The 27,826-nt window shown below is 44.4% G+C and overlaps 1 protein-coding gene across 6 annotated transcripts in view; it reads right to left on the bottom strand.

Moving 5' to 3' along the window:
* LOC117364564 (PC-esterase domain-containing protein 1A-like) overlaps positions 1-27,826 on the bottom strand; it is a 163,098-nt gene that overhangs the window by 27,862 nt on the left and 107,410 nt on the right. For all 6 annotated transcript variants that reach the window (XM_033953914.1, XM_033953931.1, XM_033953922.1 and 3 more), the window contains exons 6-7: positions 16,137-16,287; positions 8,393-8,639 (exon numbers count right to left, since the gene is read on the bottom strand). In XM_033953914.1, the coding sequence (XP_033809805.1) occupies positions 8,393-8,639; positions 16,137-16,287 (398 nt within the window). The remainder of the gene's footprint in view (positions 1-8,392; positions 8,640-16,136; positions 16,288-27,826) is intronic.

Below are 27,826 nucleotides of genomic sequence, written 5' to 3'. Positions count from 1 at the left end.
AACACACTCTGAACAGGAGTGGAAAAACAATAAACATCTATAAACAACTGTTGGAACATGTGTAGAACTTAATCCTGGAATAGAAAATATCCCCACAGTTCACCAGCTAAGCCAGTTGAGCCATAGCCGCTGTTCTTACTTCTCCCCGATCCTAGAAAAATTCTAGAACCCGCAGAAAAAAGAAAATCTGCACGTGAGCAAAACAAAAAACCCACAATCACTGCACAAAGACAGATAGGATGGGGGACTATACCAGTCTACAAGCTAACAGAAAGAAAATTAGCAGGTAAGAACCTAATTTCTCCTTCTGTATCGCTTGGTAGACTAGTATAGTCCTTACGAATGGGACGTACCAAAGCAGTACCCATTAAGGGTGGGACCCCTTACGAATGGGACGTACCAAAGCAGTACCCATTAAGGGTGGGACCCCCGAAGGGCCGACACCAGAACACGTTCACCGAATACCGCATCCCAACGCACTTGAACATCCACACGGTAGTGTCGTACAAAGGAATGCAGAGAAGAACAAACTGCGCTTGAACATTACATTAGTGATTTCTATTCCACCATTACCTTGCGGTTCAAGGTGGATTACATAAGAATTGTCATGATGTTATGACATATATAGGCAGATTACATAAGAATTCTCATGAAATTAGGTAATACATAATGGGTAACTTGAACATTTTAGATTTGAAAAGGAGTAGATAGTATAGGTGAAGCTTGGGATCTGGTCGTTTTAAATAGGTTTTATGTATTTTTTGAAGAGTAGGGTTTTTGTTTCTTTTTTGTAGGTTTTGTAGTCTGTGGTCGAAGATAGCAGATTGGTGAGCTGTCTGTCTAGTTTTGCTGCTCTGGTGGCCATTAGGTTGTCATATAGTTTTCTTCATTTGACATTTTTGGTTGCCGGGTGTGTGAATAGTGAGTGGGTTCTCCTGTGTCTGGTTGAGGTGGATTGAGTTAGTCGGTTGTTCCAGTAGGTTGGGCTGTCTCCATTTATAGCTTTAAATAGTAGGTAGTAGAATTTGAAGTGCACTCTTGCTTGTATTAGGAGCCAGTGTGAGTCGTGATATGCCTCTGTGATGTGGTCATATTTTTTCAGCAAATAGATGAGTCTTAGAGGTGTATTTTGTATTGTTTGTAGTTGTTTTATCATGGTTGCTGGGCAGGGGAGGTATAATATGTTGCAGTAGTCTATTAGTCCATGGATTAGAGATTGTACCAAAAGTTGGAATTGTTTCCTGTCGAAGAATTTTCAAATTTGTTTTAGGTTTCTCATAGTTGCAAATGATATTTTTATTATTTTGTTGATTTGTGGTTGCATGGTACAGCCTCTGTCAATCAGTACTCCAAGAAGTTTTAGCGTGGGTTGAATGGGGTACGAGATAGAGTTTATTACTAGGTTTATTAAGGTTGGAGTTTTGCTGTTTTCTAGGAGGATGAAGTTTGTTTTGTCGGAGTTAAGTTTTAGTTTGTGTTCTGTCATCCATGTTGCTACTGTTTCGAGTTTCTGTGTACTGTGCCTATCATAGTAGGCACTGGATGGTTGAAGGGGAGGAGAATGGTGATGTCATCTGCATCGCTGTAGGAGGTTAGGCCATGTTTGTCTAGGCAGAAGCTGAGGGAAGCTATCTATAGGTTGAAGAGTATGGGAGACAGAGGTGATCCTTGGGGTACACCACAGGGGTTGGACCATGGTTCTGATTTTTCTATGTTTGTTTTAACCCTGTAAGTTCTGGATTGTAGGAAGCCTTTAAACCATGATAGTACCTTGCCCGAGATTCCTATAGAGTCTAGTGTTTGTAGGAGGATGTCATGGTCTACCAGTAGTGTCTACCACGGCAGTATCGTACAAAGGAATGCAGAGAAGACCAAACTGCAGCCTTGTAAATATCCACCAGAGGCACTAGAGAAGACTCAGCCCAAGAAGCTGCCTGACCCCTAGTGGAATGAGCCTTGAGAAATTCTGGAACAGACTTTTTCTTCAGAAGATAAGCAGAAGCAATAGTTTCCTTGATCCAGCGCGCAATAGTAGCCGCTATTACAGAGCGCACCGTTTCCATCTAGAAACGCGGAACTCGCAGGAAGGCGTTCACTGCTTTCAGGTTCAGAATTGATCAGCAATCTTCAGAGACTTTCTTTGCACGATGAAGTAAATCAAGTAGCTACTGGAGCCCAAGCTGTCCCTTGGGACTGGCTCTATGGCCTCCAGATCCAGTAACTGGCGCACCGTAGCACGCAGCTTGCTGGCCCTGTCCGGATTTCCCTCGGGAGAAGACAGGAAGAAGTCCAGCGGTGGCCGGAAGAACTGTAGTCAAAGACTGTTCCTGAAAACCTTTAGGACCCACTAGTCCGAGGTTATCTTTAGCCATTCAAGAAGGAAGGCCGAAAGCAGGGGGGGGGGGGCCTTGCCAGAGACCCGACATCAGAATATTTTCTTGGGAGGGACAGAAGGTCGAGAGGAGGCAAACTGTTGGCACGCTACACCTCCAAAGCGAGGTCTGGAGGTCGCACCGAAACGCTGTGCCGCTGCAGGGGGTCTGGTATACTGTGAGGTTCTCCGGAAGGGACGAAAATTTGGCCGTTCCGTCCCCCCCTGGTCAGGTGAGGTCTAGAGCTAGGAAGCACCTTAGTCTTACGGTCCTGCACATTTGCCATAAGGTCATCCAAACAAGTGAACCTTTAAAAGGTAACTTGCTCAGCATAGCCTTCGATGAAGCATCACCCAACCACTGCGAATCCATAACATTCTCCTTGCAGAAACTGAATAAGCTCCCAGCTTAGCAAAAAAACTTTCAAGATATTGTGAGTCTGCCAAAAAATTCACTCCAAAAATCAGGAAGTCGAGGTCTTGAAGGACATCCTTCTCAGGATTCTGATGGAGTTTGGTATGACACACACGGGCCACAAAGGAAGTGGCTGCCGCAGCTCGCACGTCTGTTGCAACGGAATCAAAAAGACGCGTCATGATAAAATCCAGTCTTCTGTCCTGAACATCCTTCAGGACAACTTCTCCATCTGAGGGCAAAGAGGTACGTTTAGAGACCTGAGCCACCACTGAATCTACCCTCGGTGGGACTAAGCACTTAGAAAATTCTGATTGCATGAGATACAATTTAGTCATAGCTCTAGCTCACACAGGGAGCCTCTGAAACCTCCAAGAGCATTTCCGCCAAGTCTGCGTGATCCGGAAATGCAGTGGAAAGCGGGGGTTTAGAACTCATGACGGTACACTCTGCCTGAACCGCTGAGTCTGAATCAAATTTGAATATCCACAGGGTCTCAGAGATAAGATCAGGAAAGCAGATGGACTTAAAGAGCCTGTGCATCGTCTGATCCTCTCCCAGAACGCAGAAATTAGTGTTCTGGGAATCTCCGAGATCCGCTAAGCTAGCTACATTAGTGGACCCCACTGAAGATCCGTGCGACAGCAACAGCATACAAATTGATGCAGGCATCGAGACAATAGCAGGAAGCTGCCGCTGGCATTCAGGTGGACCAGCAAGGGAGCAAATGGACATGCTGGAATTCAAAGGCTGAACAGACTGCCGCACCGAAGTCTGAGAGGGAGACAGGCATAGCTCTCATTCTCATGAAAGCCCGATACATCATATCCACAAATTCGGCGGAATTTAGTCCCCAGTGGCCAGAGCTGATCCGTAGGACTCAGATTTGAAATGTTTAGAAGACTTATGAGAATTTTTCCCTGGAATTGTGCTTGCATTTCGCGAAAGCGCCTTCCTTGCCCGGACGGTGGAATTGTGTCTCTGGCGAAATCGGATGAAAGAAGGGCCTCTCCAGAGAATAGTACAGAATCCACACACAGTTCACGCCCCTCGCGGGCCACATCGCACAGAATACACTGCTGTGAATCCACAAGCCATCCGCTGCATTTAAGGCATGAATCCATGCCATCCTGTCCTGAAGTGATCATCTGTGAAGTTTGGAGCAAGCTTCTAAGTCCAAAATATATTGTTTTAAAAACTTTAAAGAAAATCCAAGATGGTCGCAACGGGTGCCAATTTTGCATTAAACACACCTGGGACAAACACAGGAAATCAGGATTTTAGGATTTTACAGGTGGGGGGATGGGACCAGGGCATGCAGCATCCCCCAAAATTGGCAAACTCTGTGACTCACAGACACCACAGAGAGCTGTTCTGCAATGAAAGTCTAAGGCAGTACAAGCAAGGAGATCAGTACCCCAAGAGCTGATTAAACTGGATTTTTCAGGTCTTCTGACCGCCTCACCTTCCCTGTCACCACAGATCACGACCACCAGGACCCCTCAGGGAAATTAGGGAAGACACGTCCAGTTCTGATCCCGGCGTACCTCCTCGGAACCACAGCAGCCTGCGCTCTACCCCATTGTGGATGAACCAGGGGAGAGATGGCTCCCATTCCCGGAGACCTGATCCAATTTGCAGGCTGTCTAGAGGGCTTACTGCAGTTTAAGCTCACAAAGCACCCTCCAGAAGCAGACAAAATTTAAAATGTCTGCGATCTCCCACCAAAAGATCACTCGCACAGAGTTGATCTGCAGCACATGTGCAAACCCGCAAAATAAATAATTAAAAAAAAGCCTAGGAATTGAAAACAAATCACAAGCAGAAGAGACTGATTTCAACCATGCAGCGAAGCTGCAGGTACAAAACTGAGCATGACAGGAAACTCCCGGGCAGGTAGCCATACATGAAGAAGGACATATTAATTCTCGAAAGGGTCTAGAGAAGAGCAACTAATATGATTAAGGGGTTGGAGGAGCTGCCGTACGGTGACAGATTAGAGAAGCTGGGCCTCTTCTCCCTAGAACAGAGGAGATTGAGAGGGGACATGATCAAAATATTCAAGATACTGAAGGAGATAGACTTAGTAGATAAGGACAGGTTGTTCACCCTCTCCAAGGTAGGGAGAACAAGAGGGCACTCTCTAAAGTTGAAAGGGAATAGATTCCGTAAGGAAGTTCTTCTTCACCCAGAGAGTGGTGGAAAACTGGAACACTCTCCCGGAGACTATCGTAGGGGAAAACAATCTCCAGGGATTCAAGACCAAGTTAGACAAGTTCCTACTGAACAAGGTCGTACGCTAGTAAGGCTAGTCTCAATTAAGGCACTGGTCTTTGACCAAAAGGGCCGCCGCGTGAGCGGACTGCTGGACGCGATGGACCACTGGTCTGACCCAACAGCGGCATCTCTTATGTTCTTATAAGCTACCAGACATACAAGATCCCCCTCAAGTTCAGCCTCCAGAAGGATTATACAAGAAATTTGCATTGTAGCAAATTATCTCTTTAATTGGTAGCTAAAGTGATATGTTAGTATTTAAAACTTTAAATAGGTAAAATTATCCCAGTAATTGCAGCAACTTTACATCTACATCAACAAGTTCAAACACTATACTGTTGGATGAACTTTCATTTAAGGTGATTTATCATCTTCCATCTTCTAAATAGTTGGTCCAATCTTTTGGAATGTTCTACCAGTGGAAGTGCATGCAGTTACCTTTCTCCTCCACTGCCAATTCCAGACTTCATTCCTTTCATCTAGCTGCCTCCTATGCCTGGAATAAATTACCTGAGTTTGTCTGTCAAGCACCTTCCCTTCCCTTGTTTAAAAGCAAACTAAAAACCCACCTTTTTGATATAGCTTTCAATCCTTAATCCTACTCCTCTATCCTCCAACCCAGCCTGCCGATTGACCGTTCCCCTTAACTGTATCCATGACATCCTGTTTGTCTGTCTGTCTTGACTGTTTAGATTGTGTAAGCTCTTTTGAGCAGAGATCATTTTCTTCTTTGTGAATCTGTGTAGCGCTGCGTGCATCTGGTAGCGCTAAAGAAGTAATTAATAGTAGGAGGAGGAGGAGGAGTTTGGAGTAAAACTGAAAACTGTATTGTTCCAGCAAACATATTGTTAAGTTTGACCAGTACCAGGTATGAAACTGAGTAACAATAGTGGTGTTTAAACTGTTTTTGCTGTCTATCCTATACATTCTTATATTTACAGTTATGTTTTTATGTACCTGAATTTGTGATCCGCCTAGAATGTAAAGTTCAAGCGGAGAGGAGGAAAGATGATGCACATGAGAGGAAGAATTGGGGAGGAGGAGAGGAAGGGAGAGATACAACAAAGAGGTAGAAAGGGGTGAGGTAGAAATCCTGCCTATGGTGGAGGGGAGGGAGAAAAGTTGGACATAGGGTGGAGGGCAGAGAGAGATGCTGCATGGGGAGAGAGTAAGAAATGTTGCACATAACAGAGGGGAGGAAAGGAGATATGCTGCAAGGGGAGGAATAGAGAGAAAGTTTGACCCAGGGCACAAAGCGGAGGAGGGGGAAAGAAAAAAAAAAGGAGAGAAAGATGGATGGTAGACAGTGGGAAAGAAATGTTGGATATGGCAGTGATTATTTTCTATTTTGTAATTACAATATATCAGATTTGAAATGTATCCTGCCAGAGCTGGTGTTAGACAGTGAGATGAAGACAATTTTTTGTTTATTTTGTTTACACCACTGCACTGGCGTGGGGTTGGAGAGGGCAAAGGATGGTGGTATGGAATGGGTGGAAAGACTACAAAATAAACCCATCAGGATGGAAAAATTGAATTGAAAAAATTTTCCCTGAATCAAGCAGCACTAGTCCCTAGAACTCCTGCTCTAGAGGCTCCGATGTAAGCTACTTTGATATCTCACCTGTCATATTAGAAAAAGAAGAACTATCGTGGTGCTTGATTTTAAGCATGTATCTTGATACAGCAATAAACCAAAGTTTGCAGAAATAAGGACTTTCTTCCCAAAAGGGATGGCGATAATCCAAACAAAGCAGAACCTGCAGACAGGAATGCATAGTAGAGGTAACCTGATCAGCCTATAGCTGACAGAAAAAAATGTGTCTGCAAGTGGCTTACAGATTTTTCACTCCGTCAAAAATTACAAAGACTAGAGGACGCTCGAAGTTACAGAGAAATACTTTTAAAACTAATAGCAGGAAATTTTTTTTCACTCAAAGTTAAGCTCTGGAACGCATTGCCAGAGGATGTGGTAAGAGCGGATAACGTAGCTGTTTTTAAGAAAGGTTTGGACAAGTTCCTGGAGGAAAAGTCCATAGTCTGTTATTGAGAAAGACATGGAGGAAGCCACTGCTTGCCCTGTATCGGTAGCATGGAATATTGCTACTCCTTGGGTTTTGGCCAGGTAATAGTGATTTGGATTGGCCACTGTGAGAACGGGCTACTGGGTTTGATGGACCATTGGTCTGACCCAGTAAGGCTATTCTTATCTTCTTAAAATAGTTGTCACCCATGTTTTCTGTGAAGTTAGTCAGAAATGGCATGGCCAGAAGAGGTCTCTGCTTAACTGGATACCAATGAGGAACATTTTTGGATTCTCCCCATAAGGCTCCCCCCAGGGTCCCCCAACAAGAAATGCGGAACCTCACTCTCTCTAGGGGAGCTTCTTTGCTAAACTATGAAACAGACACTGCTGCTAAAGAAGTACAGAATAGGATGGCTCAGGCCCATTTAAGCACTGCTTCTGGCACCAAGACCTGCAGCCTCAATTAGAATTGGTTCCCAACCTCAGGCTCTCCCTAAGGGAATGCACAGAACTTATTGGCTCTTCATGGCTTACTAAAAGAAACAGAAGAGGTATTCTCATCAGTGCTGTTACAAACCAAGTACAATCTTTTCTTGTGTAAGAAATGATTTCTCCTTTCAATCTTTTTTTGTGACAACAGGGGAAAAAGAGGAGGTAAGAGATGCTGATTCCTTGAGTAATCCCTTCAAGAGCCAAATAGTGTTAAGAATAATATCCCCTACTGGGTCTCAGTTACCCAACTGACCCCAGTGCTGAAATATTGACCCATCACCATCTGCTGAAGACAGAAAAATCTGAAGGTATATGGTACCCTTTCAGTGTAGAACATATTGCTCTGTATTTTTGTCTCCCCACGTGCTGGTCGACAGACACACCACCATAGGGTGTGGTCTGGTGAAGACACTAAGGAACAGACAATTACTTAGCATTAAAACTATCCACCTTTATCCTTGGTTAGGTAGTAAGCCAGAGAAGAAAGCTTCTCTACACAACACAATCTCAGGAATATTAAGCATTACAAGAACATTAAAAGCATTCAACTAGGTTTGCAAAAATGCTTAGCTGAGAACTGTCATCATTTATCTGTTAAAGGTAAAGCTCATTAAATCACACAAAACATAAAAGTCAAATTTTTATTGGACTTGGTCAAAGGTATTTAAGTCCACATTACACCTTAACTATGCATACAGCTAAAGGGATAAGTAACCATTCCCCATCACTGCAAAATATCTTGCACACTATACTCCACACATTCCCTCCTTGCCACCTCCCTCCCCACCTCTCCCAATATCCATCTCCTTACCTACGATAGGCTTCTCCTTTGGAACTTCCACTCCCCATGCATCTGCAATATGAGTCAAAAGCAGCTGCGTTATCTTGCGATGCACGATTTGATTCCAGTGAATCCCATCTTTCAGTCGGTGCTGATCATCGAACCGTAAGTAGTAATGCAAGTCTAACACATCAAATCTGTGAGAACCAGCTAGAGTGGCACTGTAGTAGTTCCCTTCTATGACATCAACACGTAAAGTTTCATCCTTGTACTGCAACTAAGAATAAATGAAATTTGCTTTAGAGTCAGGATTTGTATGCTGGGCACACTCAGGACTGCAGGAGGAGATGATGCTCTCACATCAAAAGCTGAAAGTCTAGAACACGTTAGTAAGAAACTAATATTGACTGAAGACAGCAAAAAAAAGAAATTAAATACATCTCTGACACAGGGGATGAGAGAAAAAAAAAAACAACTTGTGTTTTTTTGTAAACAGAAGGTATAATATCAGGGCTGTGGAATCAAGAGTTGGAAGCAATTTTGAGTGGAGTCAGTAAAAATTCGCCCATTCCAACTCCAGTTTTAGAGTAAAAACTTACAGCATTATAATGTGGTAAATTTATCATTTTATACTTCTATACTTTTTTGTCCAGGATCGCAAGTACTGGTAAATGTAAGTTATATCCTGAAATTGTTGCCCTGGTGGTTACTGCTTGCCACTGATCCAATCTACTGTCAAGAAGTTCTCTCTGCTCTGAGACTATTTATATTAGATTTGAGGATATCCAAGGAGGAGGATCAGACTGAAGCAACTCTTGAGAACAAATTCTTCAGATTAAAAATATTTAGGCCACGATTCTGTAAACTACATCTAGTTTTAGGCGTGCTTTAGATGTCCTCGTGGCATAAGTTCCAATCAGCGTTACTTAGGAGTCCGATATTCGTTTTCAAAAATCTACTTTTTCCTGATATAGACACCAGATAGACATCCTTACGATGTTATATATAAAAATGTGTTTTCTACTGATTTATCATTATTTCAGGATTGTAAGCTTTAACATAATAAACCCAAAGTATACCATCATTAAAAGGATAATAAAAACATAGTATGCCATGTTTAAAAGGATAAGTATAAGATTACTTTTTGACTGAGAGGTACTAATTTGGAGTTGAACTGGAAACATCAGGGTGGAAGCTTCACTCATGTTCTACACAGAAACTTGTACAGCAATGGTATAATTAGCTCCTATAAGAAGGGTAAAGCATAGGAGTTTGAGCATCGTATAGGCTTTAGATAGACGTGGTTTAAGCTCCAGAAAGGCTTTAGCAGGATACATGCTATTTAGGCAGCCTGGGCCATCCAATGAGCTTTCTCTGGGCATCCCAAAGACATTATTTGAGAGTTTTTAGAAGTGATTCCTTGCTCTAAATAACACTCTCTTTCTCATTAAACATCGCTACAATCAGCTCATTCTTCAAAGCAAAGATAAAGCCCATAACTTAATTTGGCCGAGCTTAAAAACAGAATAAAACACAGAATAGACCTTCTAGTTCATTGCAAATGGAGGTATGCAGCTACACAATGCTGACCTCATTGTGACATCATTAAGGTGTACCCGCAAGGTACAATGCCACAAGTAAAAGACAGGCCAGGAGTTGAGCTCACAACCTCTGTAAGATCAGCATAGCGCTTTTACTCATTGAGCTACACCACCTTCCATTCCAGTTTCTCTGATTTCCCCTGTCATATCATAGCTTACTGACCTGCCTATGTATCATCTGCTTAGCTATCATATCACAGTTAGCTGAGACAAAAGACTGGTAGCTCAATGGCTTAAAGCACTGCTTTCATTGTCCCAAAAGCCAGAATCTCAAGTATGGTTCAATAAATGTAACATGGAGTCAAATACTGCTGCTTTTATCAAATGCAAACTCCACTTTTGGAATAGATTTCTTCTAGTATTGTTAATGTTGTGCTGTTTGAGATGAAAATTAGATTTATCATTTTTATTAAAATGAGTATTGTGTCAGCTGAAGGACATGAGGGAGTTGAACCCAGACCAGGCTCACACCACAACCTTCATTCTAACCACTGTGCTACACAATAAGCCATAAAATCATAGCAATTCCAGTTTGATTATACTGTTCCGTTTAGGTGTCGTTTGGGCAGTAGCTTCGGCGTGTTTGCGGCTTCGTAACGGAGCGCTCGAGGTATGCCGAAACGGCTGCAGTTAAGCATATCTCAATTTGTCAGGGTAGGAAACCTCTCCCCTGACTGAAAGAAGCCATTTCTTGCTCACCAAGTTAAGGCACCTCATTGCACCTTTTCATCCTCTCCAGCTCTCATATATCATTTTCTCAAATATTATGCTGGTTGCAGGATGTGAGGCAGGAGACATGCAGCTACCCTGTTTGCCCCCCCCCCCCCCTTTGAAGCCTAGGCCTCATAGAACACTAGATAAGGCAAAGGTCTATGTAACGAAGTAGCTGAAGTGGTGCTTATTATGGAAACACTAATGCACGGCTGCTACTCAATATAAATAAGCACAAGGTGAAAAATGGTATAAGATTTTTATTGCACAGTCCAGGAAAGCAGCATGCAAGTGTAGTATCAGGCAACTGTAGTTCGATGAGATGCATGACAGATATGCAGAGTAAGCCACTCCTAGGTCCAAGTTGTTACTGTGGTAGAATTGTTTAAGGTCCCAGAATCTGCTCTTGGTAGGAGAAGGCAGGCTGAAGAAAAAGGAAGATGGATTGAGACAAATTAAGAGTTGATTGGTGAGTTTTATGCTCTCTTTTTACAAAGGAGCGCTAAATCAACCCATGCGCAAAGTACTAACGTGTCCATAGGATAACATGCAAGCGTTAACCTTTAGCACACGCTAACGGCGCCCTAAATGGTGCCGCTTAAGTGCGTGGTAAATGTTAACACGTGCATGCGTTGATTTAGTGCACCTTTGTAAAAGAGCCTAAAACTCACCAATTTACTGTTCTCTCAGAAAATCTTCTATAACTACACCCTTCTGAAGGAAAAAAAAAAGTGTGAAACATGTTAGTATTGTGAAAATGTATATAATTCATCCCAAGGAAACAAAGGTTGCATCATTCTCACCTATTCTTTCTGTTTTGGTATTTGAGCTGTCGCCAGGTGCAAGCTGGTGTGCTGAATCCAGTTTGAACAGACCTGCTCTGGCCTCTGGGAAACACAAGGGGAGTCATTAGCCACTCTGGGAACCTGAAATCAGGAGAAAAGGGGGAAAATGTTAAGATATCTGTGGCAAAAATAAAACACAGAAGTCTTGGGAGAATATGTCACAGCACCGTCTCAGAATAACAGCTAGAATGAACAGAAGCACAAACACTGTTCCCTTTTTATAATAAGGATGCCTAACAATTATGACTCTAAAATTATTTACCTTTCGCTCTATGAGGAAAAGCATTGCTTCCATCTTCCCAACATCATAGGTTTCACATATTTATGTAACTTGCATATCCATTTTGCTTGCACCAAAGTTTCAAACAGCATAGGTTTTTTTTCAGCCAACACTCCTGAAACCCATTTTTATCATCACTAATTCTCAGACCTGCTAATGACCCTGTAGAATGGAGAGAGTTATGGCAGATATCAGGGGGAGAAAAAGTTAATGGATAATCACCATAAGCAATAACACAGAATGTGAAGACATCCAGTTCCGCCCGAACTTTTATCTAATAAAGACACCTAAGTAGCTAGCAATATATCATTCTCACCTAGATTTGTTATCTTAGTTGCTAGCAAGGAGTTCCTGGAAAGATGAAAAAGGTTAGAAAGACTTCAAAATTACAAATTACTATAGCTGCTAATGGTCCTGTGAAATGGAGAGTTGTGGCAGATATAGGAATAAAAAGGTTAAAAGATAATCAAGAAAAGTAAAGTCTCAGAAATCAGCATAAGCAATAACACAGAATAGGAGTCCTAAAAGAGAAAATACTGCTCTGATGGACCTTCTTACACTAAGCATGCCTAAGTAGCGTCTGATGTCATAGGCACCGTTAGGACTTCCTGCCAGAAAACTTTCAAATCTGATTGGGCGTGCTTTAGGTGTGGTTTGGGCATACACCTGTACTGACTTTTAATCATTTCCTTTACTTCGCAAAGCTTTGACAAGAAGCTATTTGTCATCTGCATAGTCTGTAGAGGCTTTATTACCAAAATTCTAAACTGCTTTTATCTTCTATATGTCAGGGGTTCAAGTCTTGAGTGCAGTTAGCAAATATTTGATATTCATTTTTCTACCACAAAACCTTCAAACTCTTTAGCCATTCCTTTGCTTAAACATATTTGAGTTGATCTTTAAAATGATCTGCAGCAATTCTCAGTAGCATGTTCTCTTTCATCCCCTCCCCCACCCCAACACACTCCTCAGGCATGAAACCACAACCAGCCAAGCTGAATTTACCAACAGGAATGTCTCTAGGATACATCTCAAAAATATGTACCTTCCTTCAATACCTGTCCAAGCCCTCTGAAGTGTTAGTAAACTGTTATACCTGTTGCCCTGTGCTGATATTTCATAGAAGGAAATACATTCCTACCACAATGGCTTGTAGCTGAGAGAAAATGAATGTGCCTGCAAACTGCAGAATGCTGATGAAAAATAGTAAAGTCCACCACTTATGATAGCTGTTAGGATGTTGTTAAAATGAGTGAAGGTGAGGGTGGGATTTGAACCGGGGAGCTTCAGAAGATGGACAAGGTGCAACAAGGTGCATTAACTTGGTGAGCCATAATTGGCTTTGCTGTCAGAGAAGTTTCCTCCCATGACAGCTTAGGATGTCCTAGCCATGGGAAGGTGAAAATAAGTTTGCCTGGAAAGGGAAATGTGCTGATAAAAACGGCAAAGTCCACCATCTAGACCCTCTGGAATGGCAGCTGTTAGGAAGTTGTTAATGAGTGAAAGTGGGATTTGAACCGGTGAGCTTGAGAAGATGGACAAGGTGAGCCAGAAATGCTTTCTTTGTGGTGATTGTGATATGATAGCTAATCAGATGATACATAGGCAGGTCAGTCAACTATGATATAACAGGGCAATGAGATCCACCTGAATAGAAACTGATGTAGCTCAATGTGTTAAAATCCTGTGCTGATCATACAGAGGTTGTGAGTTCAACACCCAGCATATCTTTTAATTGTGGCATACTACCTTGAAGTTATACCTTGATGATCTCACAATGAAGTCAGCTTTGAGAAGCTGAACAGCTCCATTTTGCAATGAGGGAAAATGCATGTTAAGGTCTGTATCTAGTTTTTCTCTTTTTAAGCACTGAGAAATGAAGTAATGTGTGCAATTATATATTTTTCATGTTCTTTTCTTTCCTCTCAAGAAAGCTGATTGCAGCACTGTTTGTTGAGAAAAAAGGGGGTTCTTTTTAAACAGGAAAGCCAAAAGGTGGTGTAATGAGTAAATCATATTACTGTTTGGGCAGAAAAGTACTATGTTTTCCATGCAATATGTTTATATTGATGTGCTCTATTGATATGGTGGCTTATTAAATCTATTAGGAGGGGAAAAAGAGGAAAAAATCTGATTCCTGAAGTCTAGGTAGCATATATCATTTCGGAAGCCCAAAGCACGTCTATGTTGCGCCCATAGAAATCATAGTTCAGGCCAAGTAGAAACCAAGCAGAGACCAAGCAGAAACCACACTTAGACCAGCTTTTCCTTCGCCTATATTTTCCACGATGTTTGGATGCAGTCAAAGTAGAGTCTATCTGGTGCCTATCCTTAACCACGCCCACAATACACCCTTGTTACACCCACGTCTACATACTTGGACTCGACTTTTCCAAAAACTCACATCTATCTCGCGTCAATATTCTGAGAATGCCTATCTGACGCCTAACTCCGTCTAAGTCCCAATAAACGCTTGTTAGGACCATTAAATCACTCATTATCCACTTAAATCGGACGCCTAAACCATGCCTAAAGTTAGGCATACTTTACAGCAGTGGTTCCCAACCCTGTTCTGGAGGACCACCAGGCCAATCAGGATTTCAGGCTAGCCCTAATGAATATGCATGGAGCATATTTGCATGCCTGTCACTTCCATTATATGCAAATCTCGCTCATGCATATTCATTAGGGATAGCTTGAAAACCCGATTGGCCTGGTGGTCCTCCAGGACAGGGTTGGGAACCACTGCTTCCTAAGTGCGTAACAGTGTATTGCATATTTTCATTTGACAGCATTTTTTGTTCAGATTCTTTTGTCAAATTTCAAATATATTTTGACTTTCAGTCTCAAATTTCAACATCAAGAAATATTTTGTATTTCTAGAATTAACCAAAGGCAGGGCTGCTCGCAATCCAAATGCGTCGCTGACTCCTCACTTTCCCCTCCTCCCGGCAGCTGGCAAACAGCATGGAGTACTGCCGCAGCTACCACCGGAATCATCTGCCTGCCTCGCATGTCAGGCCTGCCCCTGCCCCGCTACTCCATTCCCCACAGCCCAGTAGACTTAAATTTGGATATCTTTTTCTAAACTACGGTAGTAGTCTCAAATAAACAGATGCGCCCATTTTTTGGGCCCGAAAATCTCATCTTTATATTTGAGTATATACAGTATTTTCAGTGACAGTGGCAAAATAACACTCAGAATTTAGGAAATTGGTTGGGCTGAGAACTTTTCAGTACCCCTCATAACTAGATGTCCTGACTAGCAGAATACAGTGGTACCTCGGTTTACGAGTGCACCGGTTTGCGAGTGTTTTGCAAGACGAGCAAAACATTTGCAAACTTGGTGCCTCGTAAACCGAGCGCGCCTCGATTTGCGAGCCCCCCCCCTGCGAACCGGCACCCCCCCCGCCGTGACCTGAGGTCCCCCAACCCACCCGAACCCTCTTCTTACTTTGATGTAGCCTCCGCACCGGCACCAGCATGTCCTGTGCTATGCGGTGCCCGAAGATCTGCCTCCGGTGCTGGGCCTTGAGCATGTGCACATTCTCAAGGCCTGAGAGTTCACGTCGAACGTCCAACGTGAACTCTCAGGCCTTGAGCATGCGCACATGCTCAAGGCCCAGCACCGGAGGCAGATTTTCGGGCACTGGCACAGCACAGGACATGCTGGTGTGGAGGCTACATCAAAGTAAGAAGAGGGTTCAGGTGGGTTGGGGGGACCTCAGGTCGCGGCAGGGGGGTGCCCGATGGCTGCGGGGGGGGTGCCGGATCGCGGGGGAGGAGGGTGCCGGTTCGCGGGGGAGCCTTCGGGGGGAGCAATGCCGATTCTTGTGGGGGGGGGAGCAGCGCTGCTGGCCTCGGGGGGGGGAGGGTGGGAACCTATCAAAGCGAGTTTCCATTATTTCCTATGGGGAAACTCACTTTGATAAACGAGCATTTTGGATTACGAGCATGCTCCTGGAACGGATTATGCTCGTAATCCAAGGTACCACTGTATAAGGAAACAAGCGGGAATGGGCAATGAGCAATCCAAGGGAGCCAGCAGGATAAAACAAAGCTTGTTTATTTCAGTCCAGATCAAACTGGCAGACCACTCATTCCTCATGTTGACTATAGTTTGGAGTCATTCAAAAAGGTCATGGGTAGTGGTTTGATGTTTATGTAAAACAGCCATGCTGGTGATGGCTGGATTATTGTGGGAGGACATGGGAAAGTGTGGGATGAGAACTGAAGAGAGGATCCTTTCAGCTTATTAGGGATGGGCTTTGTTATCATGTAAGGTGCATATCAGGAATGGACCTTAATTTTTGGCATTCTGGACAACTTTGCTTTACCTCAGGCAAGAGGAATCCTCCAGTGATTTTCTTGGCAAGGGGCATAGCTGTGTTCCAGATAAACAGGCATTCTGGAAGAATAACTTCATCTAACCGTCTGAAGAACTTTTCCAGATTCTCTCTATACTTGTCCATGGACAAGTTGCCATATCTAGAGGAAAAAATACAGACCATAGCCAATGCATAAATGCCACGGTAAATATATCCATGTAGAAAAGAAACCCCCAAATATCCTATAAACCTATAAGCCAGGGCTTCCCAAGCCAGTCCTGGAGTTTCCCCTTGCAAGTCAGGTTTTCAGGATTTTTTTTTTGTTAATCTTTATTCATTTTAAAGCAAAAAATAAGTGCAATATATTATATAGACATGTTACACTTTAACAGCATATTCTATCAAATTATATTTTATGACAAATACATATATCATCCCCCCTTTCTACATATCCAATAATTGCACTCGAATTAAAAGTATCTCCCCACCCTGGACATGTATGATCATAGGGCAAAATCAACAATCACTCCTTATAGAATTTTGGCAATGGCTCCCAAAAATCCATAAATTTCCTATAATGTCCCTGTTGTATGGCCATCATACGCTCATTCCATTTTAAAAGTGTGGCATAGAGATTCCCACCAAAAAAGTATGATTAAACCGATCCCAGTTTTTCCACTTCCTCAAAATAAGTTGTATGGCAACCTCCGTCGTAATAAAGAGAAATTTATTATTATGGGAATGTTTTCAGGATATTCATAATGAACATGCAAGAGATTTATGAGGCAGTGTAATCCAATCCATTTCTTTCATGCATATTCATTGTGTCTGGCAAAGGGGCACTCCAAGACCAGCTTGGGAAGCGCTGTTATAAGCCATGCAAAGCTAGCACTAAATCAAAATATTCCCTCCCACGAAGAAAGCACTTTATAAATAATGTATAAACTGCTATGGTAATACAAAGTCCGTGACACATAAGAAGAGAACTCAAAAAACTTCTTAAATCAGTTCTGAAACCATTTCATAATCTCCCACCCCAAACAAATTATCCCAGCCTTAAAAGTCCTCCAATGACAGGTTTTACCACCTCTCCATAAGTAACTTGTTCTAAGGCTTAATTACTCATATGCTTAGAAAACTTCTTTTCAGTCACAAGTGTTTGACCTGGATATTTTGGTGTTGGTCTCCCTAAAGCAGCTTTTCAAAATACAGTCCCTGTTTTGAATATTTAAGATTTTGCATCAGTTCAGGTAAGCGCTGCTCTGCTCAATATTTGTCATAATTTCCCATAATTAATTCAAAAAGTACACTCAAATTAAGAAATCAAAAATATGTTCCAACCCATCCCTCCCACCCACCCTGGACATGTATGACCAAAGAGCAAAATCAACAATCACTCTTTGCAAAATTTTATAATGACTCTCAAATCTTCAGAAACTTTTTGTAATGTCCGTGTTATATAGCCATAATACGTTCCATTTTAAAAACGTGACAGAGAAACTCCAACCAAAAGATATAGTTCAATCTATGCCAGTTTTTCCAATTCCTTAAAATAAGCTGTATGACAACCCTTATCATAATAAAGAGAAGTTTATTATTGTGAGATGATATTTGGTTTTTAGCTCTCATCATAGTGCCAAACATTTTTTTAAAACCAATTCAAAATTGTTTTAGTTTATAAATCTTTATTAATTTTTCCATACGAAAACAGTGCATTGAATTATACATACAATTGACTTCAAGACAGCACTTACAATCTTTCAACGAAACACTACAAAAACATTTCCCCCTCCCACAATTAATTCAATGAAATATAATAACCCCCTCCCTCCCACCCACCCTCCCTGGATGTGCAAATCGAAAAGGATAATCCAGGTAATCAGTGTTAACAAAATTTGTCAATGGGCCCCAAGTTAATTTAAATATCTTATTATTATACGAAATTTCTACATTCATTTTTTTATATTTATAACAAACAGAAGAATTCCACCAAAAGGAGAAATTAAGTCTATCCCAATTTTTTCAGTTTTTAGTAAACATTTACATGGCTATCCCAGTCATTATGGCAAATAGTCTGCTTTTATATTTATCTAATGGAGGTTTAGGTGACAACAATGTACCACAGATAACCTCATAAGATAACGGAATCGAAGACTCCAAAATCAAATTAATTTGTCCCCATATTGATTTCCAAAAGATGAGTATCAAAGGACAATAAAACAACAAATGATCCAGTGTCCCTATTTCAAGATGACAGTGCTAGCATCTATTAGATTTTGAACAAACTTCTGCAAATGAACTGGGGTCCAAAAAACTCTAACAGAAAAAACCAAGTTTGTATCATAGATGCTGACACTGTACATCTCATCCTGCAAGGCCAAATCCATGGCCACTGAGTGGCAGAAATCTGCTGTTTTTATCTCAATGCTCCAAATATCTTTTAGACTAGTTTTAGGCTTCTAGTTCAAATATTCAGGTATTAATTTATACTACTTGGCAGCCTGATGCCCTAGCAAATCTGTCTGGAAGCATATGCTCGGCAAGCTATACTGATTATTTAAATTTCACCAATCAGGGCCCTTCTGAATGGCCTGCTTCAATTGCAACCACTTATGTGCTCGAGACTTTGTAATACCAAATGATTGTTGCAATTGTGAAAAAAGCACTGTTACTTACCGTAACAGGTGTTATCCAGGGACAGCAGGCAGATATTCTCTACATGTCGGTGACGTCACCGACGGAGCCCCCTACCGGACGTTCTCGCAAGCAGACTTGTTCGAAGACTTTCAGGCTTGCGATTGGCCCGCGCATGCACACGTGCCCCTCCCGCCCTGCCTAGGGCATGCGTCTCCTCAGCGTGTCCTCAGTTCAGATAGCTAGCAAAGAAGCCAACCACGGGGAGGTGGGTGGGTTTCGAGAATATCTGCCTGCTGTCCCTGGATAACACCTGTTATGGTAAGTAACTGTGCTTTATCCCAGGACAAGCAGGCAGCATATTCTCTACAAGTGGGTGACCTCCAAGCTAACTACAAGGGAAAGTTGGCAATTTAGGAGAACAGATGCTGCAAAACAGACTGGCCAAAGCGGCCGTCACGCCTGGAAAAATCATCTAGACAGTAGTGCAAGGTGAATGTATGAACCGAGGACCAAGTGGCAGCTTTACAGATTTTCTCGATGGGAGTCGAGCGGAGGAAAGCAACAGACGCCGCCATCGCTCTGACCTTGTGGCCTGTGACTCGACCCGGCAGGGAGAGACCAGCCTGAGCGTAAAAGAAAGAGATGCAAGCGGCCAACCAGTTAGAAATGGTCCGCTTAGAAACAGAACGACCCAAGCGATTGGGATCAAAAGAAAGGAACACCTGGGGAGCAGTCCGGTGAGGAGCGGTGCGCTTCAAGTAGAAGGCCAGCGCACGGTTACAATCAAGAGAATGCAGAGCCACTTCTCCAGGGTGAGAATGGGGCTTCGGAAAAAACACAGGAAGAACAATGGATTGGTTGATGTGAAAATCAGAAACAATCTTCGGTAAGAACTTAGGATGGGTACAGAGGACTACCTTATCATGATGGAAGACAGTGAAAGGTGGGTCCGCAACCAAGACTTGAAGCTCACTGACCCGACGGGCAGAAGTGAGAGCAATAAGGAACACAACCTTCCAAGTAAGATATTTCAAGTGAGCCTGCGCTAGCAGCTCAAACAGGGATTTCATCAATTGTGCAAGAACCACGTTAAGATCCCAAACCACCGGAGGACGTTTAAGGGGCGGACGAACGTGGAAAAATCCTTTCATAAAGCGGGAAACCACAGGATGAACAGAGATAGGCTTCCCGTCAATCAGCGGATGAAAAGCAGCAATGGCACTAAGGTGGACTCGAACCGAAGAGGACTGGAGTCCAGCGTCAGACAAATGAAACAGATAATCCAGGACAGCAGATAAGGAGGCAGACAGCGGCTCCAGCTGCCTAGTAGCACACCAGGAAGAAAAACGGGTCCACTTTTGATGATAACATTGGCGAGTGGACTCCTTCCGAGACACTTCCAGGACATCCAGGACAGGCTGGGAGAGCTGGAACGAGGGCATTAAGTCTTGAGGAACCAAGCCGTTAAGTGAAGAGACTGGAGGATGGGATGAAGCAGAGAACCCTGACTCTGCATAAGCAGACAAGGAAATATAGGCAGAAGAAGAGGCTCCCTGGCACTGAGTTGCAACAGAAGGGAGAACCAAGGTTGACGGGGCCATCGAGGAGCTATCAGAATCATGGTGGCATGCGAAGACTTGAGCTTGACTAGAGTCTTCAGAATCAGAGGGAATGGAGGGAATGCATACAGGAACTCGTTCGTCCAATCCAGAAGGAAGGCATCCGCCTCGATCCTGAGAGGGGTGTAAACCTGGAGCAGAAGCGTGGCAATTTGTGATTGAGGGGGGATGTGAACAGATCGATGTCTGGAGTCCCCCAACGAGCAAACACCTGACGCAGGGTTACTGAGTGGAGAGACCACTCGTGACACTGCAGAAGATGACTCAACTTGTCCGCCAGACAGTTCCGCTGGCCCTGAATATAGACAGCTCGAATGAATATGTTGGGGCGGACGGCCGCATCGCCTCCAGGCACAGGGACCTGGACCCTGTGCCCCGTTTGTTGATATAATACATGGCGACCTGGTTGTCTGTTCGAACCAGCACCACTCGGTCATAAAGCAAGAGGCAAAGAGCTTTCAGAGTGAAGAAAAATTGCACGAAGCTCCAGAAGATTGATGTGACAAAGGCGGTCGACATGAGACCAAAGATCCTGGGTGCGCAGACCGTCCAGATGAGCCCCCCCCCCCAAGCATAGGTCGACAAGTCCATCGTGAGGACCTTCTGCGGAGGAGGAGCATGGAACTGAAAACCTCTGGAAAGATTGGAAGAGAGCATCCACCAACGGAGAGACTTCCTCAACAAAGAGGCACGACAATGCGTCGAGAGAGGATCCCAAACCTGGTTCCACTGGGACGACAGAGTCCACTGAGGAATACAGAGGTGAAGTCTGGCAAAAGGAGTCATGTGAACCGTGGAGGCCATGTGACCTAGGAGGACCATCATGAGCCGAACCGGTGATGAGTGCAGAAGGGTCACCATTCGGCACAAATGGATAAGGGCCTCCTGACGAGGCTGAGGCAAGAAGGAGCGGAGATGCACTCTCCAGGACCGCTCCGATGAACTCAAGAGACTGGGACGGGCACAGGTGGGACTTTGGAAAGTTCACATTGAAGCCGAGACTTTGAAGGAGCAAGATCGTCTGCTCCGTCACTCGCAGGACTTCGTTGCGAGAGGACGACTTGATCAACCAGTCGTCGAGGTAGGGAAACACCTGCAGGCCACGGAGGTGCAGGGCTGTAGCCACCACAACCAGACATTTCGTGAAGACCCTCGGAGAGGCCACCAGGCCGAAGGGAAGAACACAATACTGGAGATGGAGATCCCCCACCCGGAATCTCAAATACCGGCGACAGGCCGGGTGTATTGGAATGTGTGTGTACGCTTCCTTGAGGTCCAGAGAGCACAGCCAATCCCCCTCGTCCAAGAGGGGATACAACGTGGGAAGGGTGAGCATTCGGAACTGTTCCTGCACCAGAAACTTGTTCAGAGCACGGAGGTCCAGGATCAGACGCAGATCCCCCTTCTTCTTGGGTACCAGAAAGTACTGGGAGTAAAATCCGGAGTTCCACTGTTCCATGGGAACCTCCTTGACTGCTCGGAGGTGAAGAAGGGCCTGAGCTTCCTGCAGAAGGAGAGGAAGCTGAGACTGAGCAGAAGGAAATTCTCTTGGGGGCAGGTCCAGGGGTACACGACTGAAGGGGAGGGAGTACCCCTCCTTGATGATAGACTGCACCCAACTGTCGGTGGTAAGATTTTCCCACTGGGCATTTAAATGATGGAGACGAACCCGATGAGGAAGGTGGAATGCTCTATGAAGGGAGCCCGAAGGCTCGGACAGGAATTGTCAAAAAGACGGCCCGGTCTTCGTTGGGGCCGACGGCTGAGTCTTAGGTTAACGCTGCTGCTGTTGCTGCAGAGGCCATTTCAAAGGAGGCCTAGAGAAAGCAGGAGTGGATTTCTGTGGATACCTCAGGAGAGGAATTTTATATTGGCAGGCAGGGGGGGGGCCTTAGGTTTAAGTTTCACCAGAGACGCAAAGGACTGCTCGTGGTCCGAGAGGCGCTTTGTGGCTGCCTCGATGGACTCAAAGAGCTCATGACCCACACACGGGAGATTGGCTAGACGATCCTATAGATTCGGATCCATATCCATAAGCTGGAGCCTGGCGAGGTGATGCATAGCGATCGCAAAGGCTGTGACTCTTGAGGACAATTCAAAGGCGTCGTAAGAGGCCTGAAACACATACAGGCGGAGCTGGGAGAGGGTCTCCACGAGGAGACGAAACTCCTGACGCCGAGGCTCTGGCATGACCTCCCGGAACGAGCGGAGGGTATCAAGACAGAACCGAAGGTAGAACGTGAAGAAGAAACTGTAGTTAAGGACACGGTTCGCCATAATCGAGTTCTGATAGACGGTGACCAAATTTGTCCATTGTACGGCTCTCCCTGCCAGGGGGGATGGCAGCATAGACCTTCGAGGGATTAGACTTCAAGGAAGACTCAACCACCAAGGATTGGTGGGAAAGCTGAGCACCCTCAAACCCTTTAACCGGAGTAGTCCAGTAAGGGGACTCCAACTTGGAGGGGATAGCAGTGACAGCATATGGTGTCTCCAGGTTCCGGAGAAACATCTGCCGAAGAACCTGATGCAATGGCAGGCGAAGTGCCTCACGAGGCATATTGTCAACTCCCAGTTCCGCCAGGTATTCCTGGGTAAAGCAGGAGTCGGACTGAAGATCCAAGTTCAGAGCTCTGCCCATGTCAGAGATGAAACGAGAAAAGGAAGAGGTCTGAGAAGAGGATTCATCCTCCGGAGAAGACTCCGACCGAGATCGGGGTGCAGCCGAGAAAGAGGGAGAAACCTCCCTGGAATAGTAATCCGGAGCCTCAGAGTCCCGTGAATGGGAGACTGAAGAGGTACGACTAAGGCGTGTAGGGGGCGTCGAAGAACGGCCCCGTGCCAAATGGACCGGGGAAGACCTCGGAGTCTGAAGAAATCGCTGAGAAAGCTTCAGAGAAGACGGGGGATAGGAGAAATCCCAAACAGGTTTCGAAGCAGGCCCCTTAGAAGCCGGCAAGCTCCTCGACGGGGAACAAACACTAGAGTCCAATTTGAGGACAAGCGTGTGTGTAGACGGTCTCGAGGTCGTAGACCTGCCCCGACCGGCAGGGAAGACTGGGGCTTTTTAGAAGAGGCAAGCCTCGCCCCAGTAGCGGGGGAAACATGGGCCCCTGGCCGGGACCCCCGAAAAGTTCTCAGCGATTCAGGCGAGGGAACCCGACGAGTCTTGCGTGGGATGCTCAGGTTGGACAGACTGCGACTGGGTCAAGACCGAGGCCACAGGCGTCGAGATCGGGACTAGTTGGCTTACCACCGAGGAAAGCTGTGTGGTAATGATAGCCTTAAGCATGTCCTCGAACATAGGCACCGAGACCAAAGGAAGGTGGGTCGGAGGTGCAGCAGTGCGCTCCTTCGGGGGCGACCTCGAGGAAGAGTATTCCCTACATGAGGAGGCACACTTAGAGTGATGTCTCGAAGGCGCCGATGAAACAGCACTAGTATGAGACTCCAAGGAAGGCTTCTTTGCTGGCACACCTGAGGAGGAAAGAGGAGACTTACCCAAGGCCGGAGTAGCAGAAGAGGCCGAGGCCGGAGCCTTCGAAGCCGACGGGGACTTCGAGGCCGAAGTACCCAACGAGGGAGCTGAGGCCAAGGACTTCGAGGCCGAGGCGCCCAACGAGAGTGCCGAGGCCGAGCTCGAGGCCTGCTCCAGGATCCATGGGGCCAAAGAGTTGGAGGATCTTGGCCACCCTTTGACAAAGAGCCCGCAGTTGTAGAGTCGCACAACGGGGATACGACTTAGCGCGGTGCTCTGCACCCAGGCACTCAACACACCAATGATAGGGGGCCGGTGATGGAGATAACCCGGTTACACTGAGTACAGTTTTTAAAACCCGAATGAGGCCGGGTCATAAGAAGAAGTACGGCTGCGGCCCCATGAGGCCAGGCAGCCAGAGGAAGACCGGAAACCAGGTCAAAAATATACGAACTGAAAAAATGAAAATAAGAAGAATTAAGACACAAGTACAGCAACTTAAACGAAAATAATAAAGAAAGCCGCGGTGCAAGAGGGATGAGGTTGTGCGCAGCAAGGGAGCAGTGCTTCTGGCTCTGCGGAAAACATTGAACTGAGGACACGCTGAGGAGATGCATGCCCTAGGCAGGGCGAGAGGGGCACGCGTTGACCAATCGCAAGCCTGAAGGTCTTCGAGCAAGTCTGCTTGTGAAAACGTCCGCTAGGGGGTTCCGTTGATGACATCACCCACATGTAGAGAATATGCTGCCTGCTTGTCCTGGGATATTCATGAAATCACCAAACAACAAAGGTAGGAAAAATGATTTTATTTTCAATTTAGTGATCAATATGTCAGTTTTGAGAATTTATATCTGCTTGCACTATATTTGTCTATTTTTCTATGGTTGTTACTGAGGTGACATATTTTAAAGTCATCTGCCTTGACCGCTTTGAAAATCCCCCAAATATAAATGATAAACATTTTCTATGTGTACAGTGTGCTTTTTAAATTTTGTGGTTTCCATTATGTATTAATAAGATTATATTGTATGTATATGAAAATTGGATGGAAGAAATTGTATTACAATTAGTACTATTATTATGGAGCGGAGCTTGGGTGGAGTACTCGGTTGGTATTTGTTAGGCTTAGGGGGTACCTGGCTTGAAGAAGTTGAGAAACACTGATCTAGCCCTTTGCCAAACAGCACCTGCCCCTTGAAGGGTAATCTGCTGAGATTGGCTTTGGAGGCCGAGTCGCCCACCTACTGTCTGATTCAGAGCATCCAGCAGGTCGAAATGGAGAAGGCTGAAACCTTACCCAGGACTCTGATGTCATAATGACCATCAGCCACATAATCCACACAATGACTTCTCCATAGTCTGGTATGGCAGACGCACGCCATAAAGGAGGCAGCTGCTGCAGCTTTGATACCCAAAGCCAGCGCTTCAAACTGTCTTTTAAGGACCACATCCCCCCATTACAGTCCTGTATGTCTCTTTCAGCATCACTCCACCCTCACTAGGAAGGGAGGTGAGCTTGGTCACTTGTGCTACTACAGAATCCACCTTCGGTTGGACAAACAGTTGCTGGAAGTCCAGAGCCATAGCATAGAGCTGAAACAGCTTAGGCCACCTTAAGTGAGAGTCTTCAGGATTCTCCCACTGGTCCATGACCAAAGAGGTATTATCGAGGTGAACCTGAAGAAAGTTTGTCTGCACATAAGTGCTGCACATGATGGAGCACTGCGAGGTAGAATAATAATTTAATAATAATAATAATTTTATTCTTATATACCGCCATGCCCATCGAGTTCTAGGCTACTGAGCATCAAGCTTCAGTATAGACAGGGCGTCACAAATAACATGGGAGACTGAAGCTGACCCGAAAAGGCAATGCATGGAGGGATCACCACCATGACCCGCCACTGCACCTGCCCCCTGGATACTGGGCTCTGAAAGGGATCCCACATCATCTGCTGCCACAAAAATAAAGGCATGGAAAGGGACTTCCAATCATCCCAATCTTGCTCTGAAAGGTCACCGACACTGAGAGCAAAACACACTTTTTGAGTTCGCTTGCAGAAGGTGCTATGCTCCATTGCAGAAGGGGAAGAGTTCTCAAGTTCTTAAAGGGATATCCTTTAACAGTTGTGAGAAATGGGGAACAGCAGCTCAAGTATGGACTCCTGTGTATCTGCAACAAAAACAAAATCTCTTCAAATAAACTAAAGCTTTCTCAAAGAATTTCTAAAATCCAGCAAAAGTCAAAATACGTGACTGTTAACATTGATGATTATTAAGTGATATAGATATTGTTAATTTGTTTGGACATTTTATCACACTTACTGTAAGTTTGAAAATGAATAAAGAATTTAAAAAAAAAAAAAAAATACATGACAAGAATTCTATAATTTGTCTTATGCCCTGCAAATGAGAAAGCACTACAAAATGTACCGAAACTCTGTGCTAGCTTTGATGACCGTCTGCAAAAAGCCCCAATATCAAGAAAGAAGGGTTTTAATCAGATAGTAAAATGTCAAGAAGGCACTCCACAGCAGTGCAGGTACATTTACAGCTAACATTCAGATACAGTATGTATTTTCCCTGTACCAATCAGCTTGCAATCTAAGATTTTAAAAATGAAGTCTAGTCAAATTTCATTGATCTCCACACAATTGTGACTAGCTTTCAAGAGCTAAAATTCTGTCTTCAAGTTCGAAAAGAAACGAGTACGTATTTTCAAAATTATTCTTATGCCAACTTATGCCAGGACTAGAGAGATAGTTGCCCAGGGTAACACTAGGAGTCAATTGTGAAGATGCAAACCAATACCCGATCACAGGCATCCAACCTATTAGAACTTGTCCTGTTTCTTCGGGGGTAGGGAGGGGGGGAAAATCCGGTACCAGCGCCTCCAGAGCAAACCCTGGCAAATAAACTGTTCCTTGTGGTTAGCTTTCATTAGTTAAAAGATGAGACACTTCATAAAAAGTGTAACTGAATAGCCACACTTGTTGCCAGTTGAAAACTGGATTTCTTGGGCTGAAGGACATCTTTTTATTTTCTGAGAACTGAAAGCAGTTTAAAAGAGGAATTGCTATATAAACTCAGAAAATGAGGTATTTTTCTTTATACAAGTATTATGGGAAGACTTTCTAAATTCAGATAAGAGCTCTAATTTTATTAGTATGGGTTCTTAGTTTCAATTGGTCAAAATATCAGAACTGCTCAGACATGGAAAGATTAGGTACTTACCTTGATAATCCTTCTACTAAATGGGCACATCATTCATGAACTCTTGGATAATGAATATCTTCCTGCGAGATTCTGTGTAGAGAGCCTCATTAGCATTTTCTTAGATCCACCTCCCATCTCTTTGGGCTGTCCTATAACTCCTCAGTTCATATCAAAGCAGATGGTCAGCCCTAGAAAGGAAACAAGAGGGAGGTATATAGGGGTACTCTATGAGAAACAAGTCTGTTCTGCTCATATCACAACGCATAATACATAGAACATGAACCAGGACTTTTGGTGTAGAATTTGAGCCATCTTGGATCCCACAGCTCCAGGGAAACTAGAGGGGGCTAAGCCCGTGCTCCCCCGCCCCCTCACTCACCATGAAGCACATGGAACAAAGACCATCCTTGGACTGTCATCCAGCGCAAATCTGGCCAGAGTGCAGATGTATCCTGGGCCTGAAGTCATCCATCCCTCCTAACTAAGCTAAATCAAAGTGTCTTGAGGCAGACGGAAAAATTATGTTCTTACCTCTTAATTTTCTTTCCTTTAGGAGCAGCAGATGAATCCAGAGACTAGTGGGATAGCTCACATCGACCAGCAGGTGGAGATAGAGAAACTGATTAACAGGTGGTCTTATAGACTGGCATTCCTCCTGTACATCCAGTAACGCTCCTTACCCAAGCATCCAGATAGGAAAATGAGCATTCAAAAAACTTCTTTCCAGTAGCGAATCACAAATAGTAAAC

The sequence above is a fragment of the Geotrypetes seraphini genome, chromosome 1, assembly GCF_902459505.1.
Source record: "Geotrypetes seraphini chromosome 1, aGeoSer1.1, whole genome shotgun sequence".
Lineage (NCBI taxonomy): Eukaryota > Metazoa > Chordata > Amphibia > Gymnophiona > Dermophiidae > Geotrypetes > Geotrypetes seraphini.
This window is presented reverse-complemented; position numbering and strand designations above follow the sequence as displayed.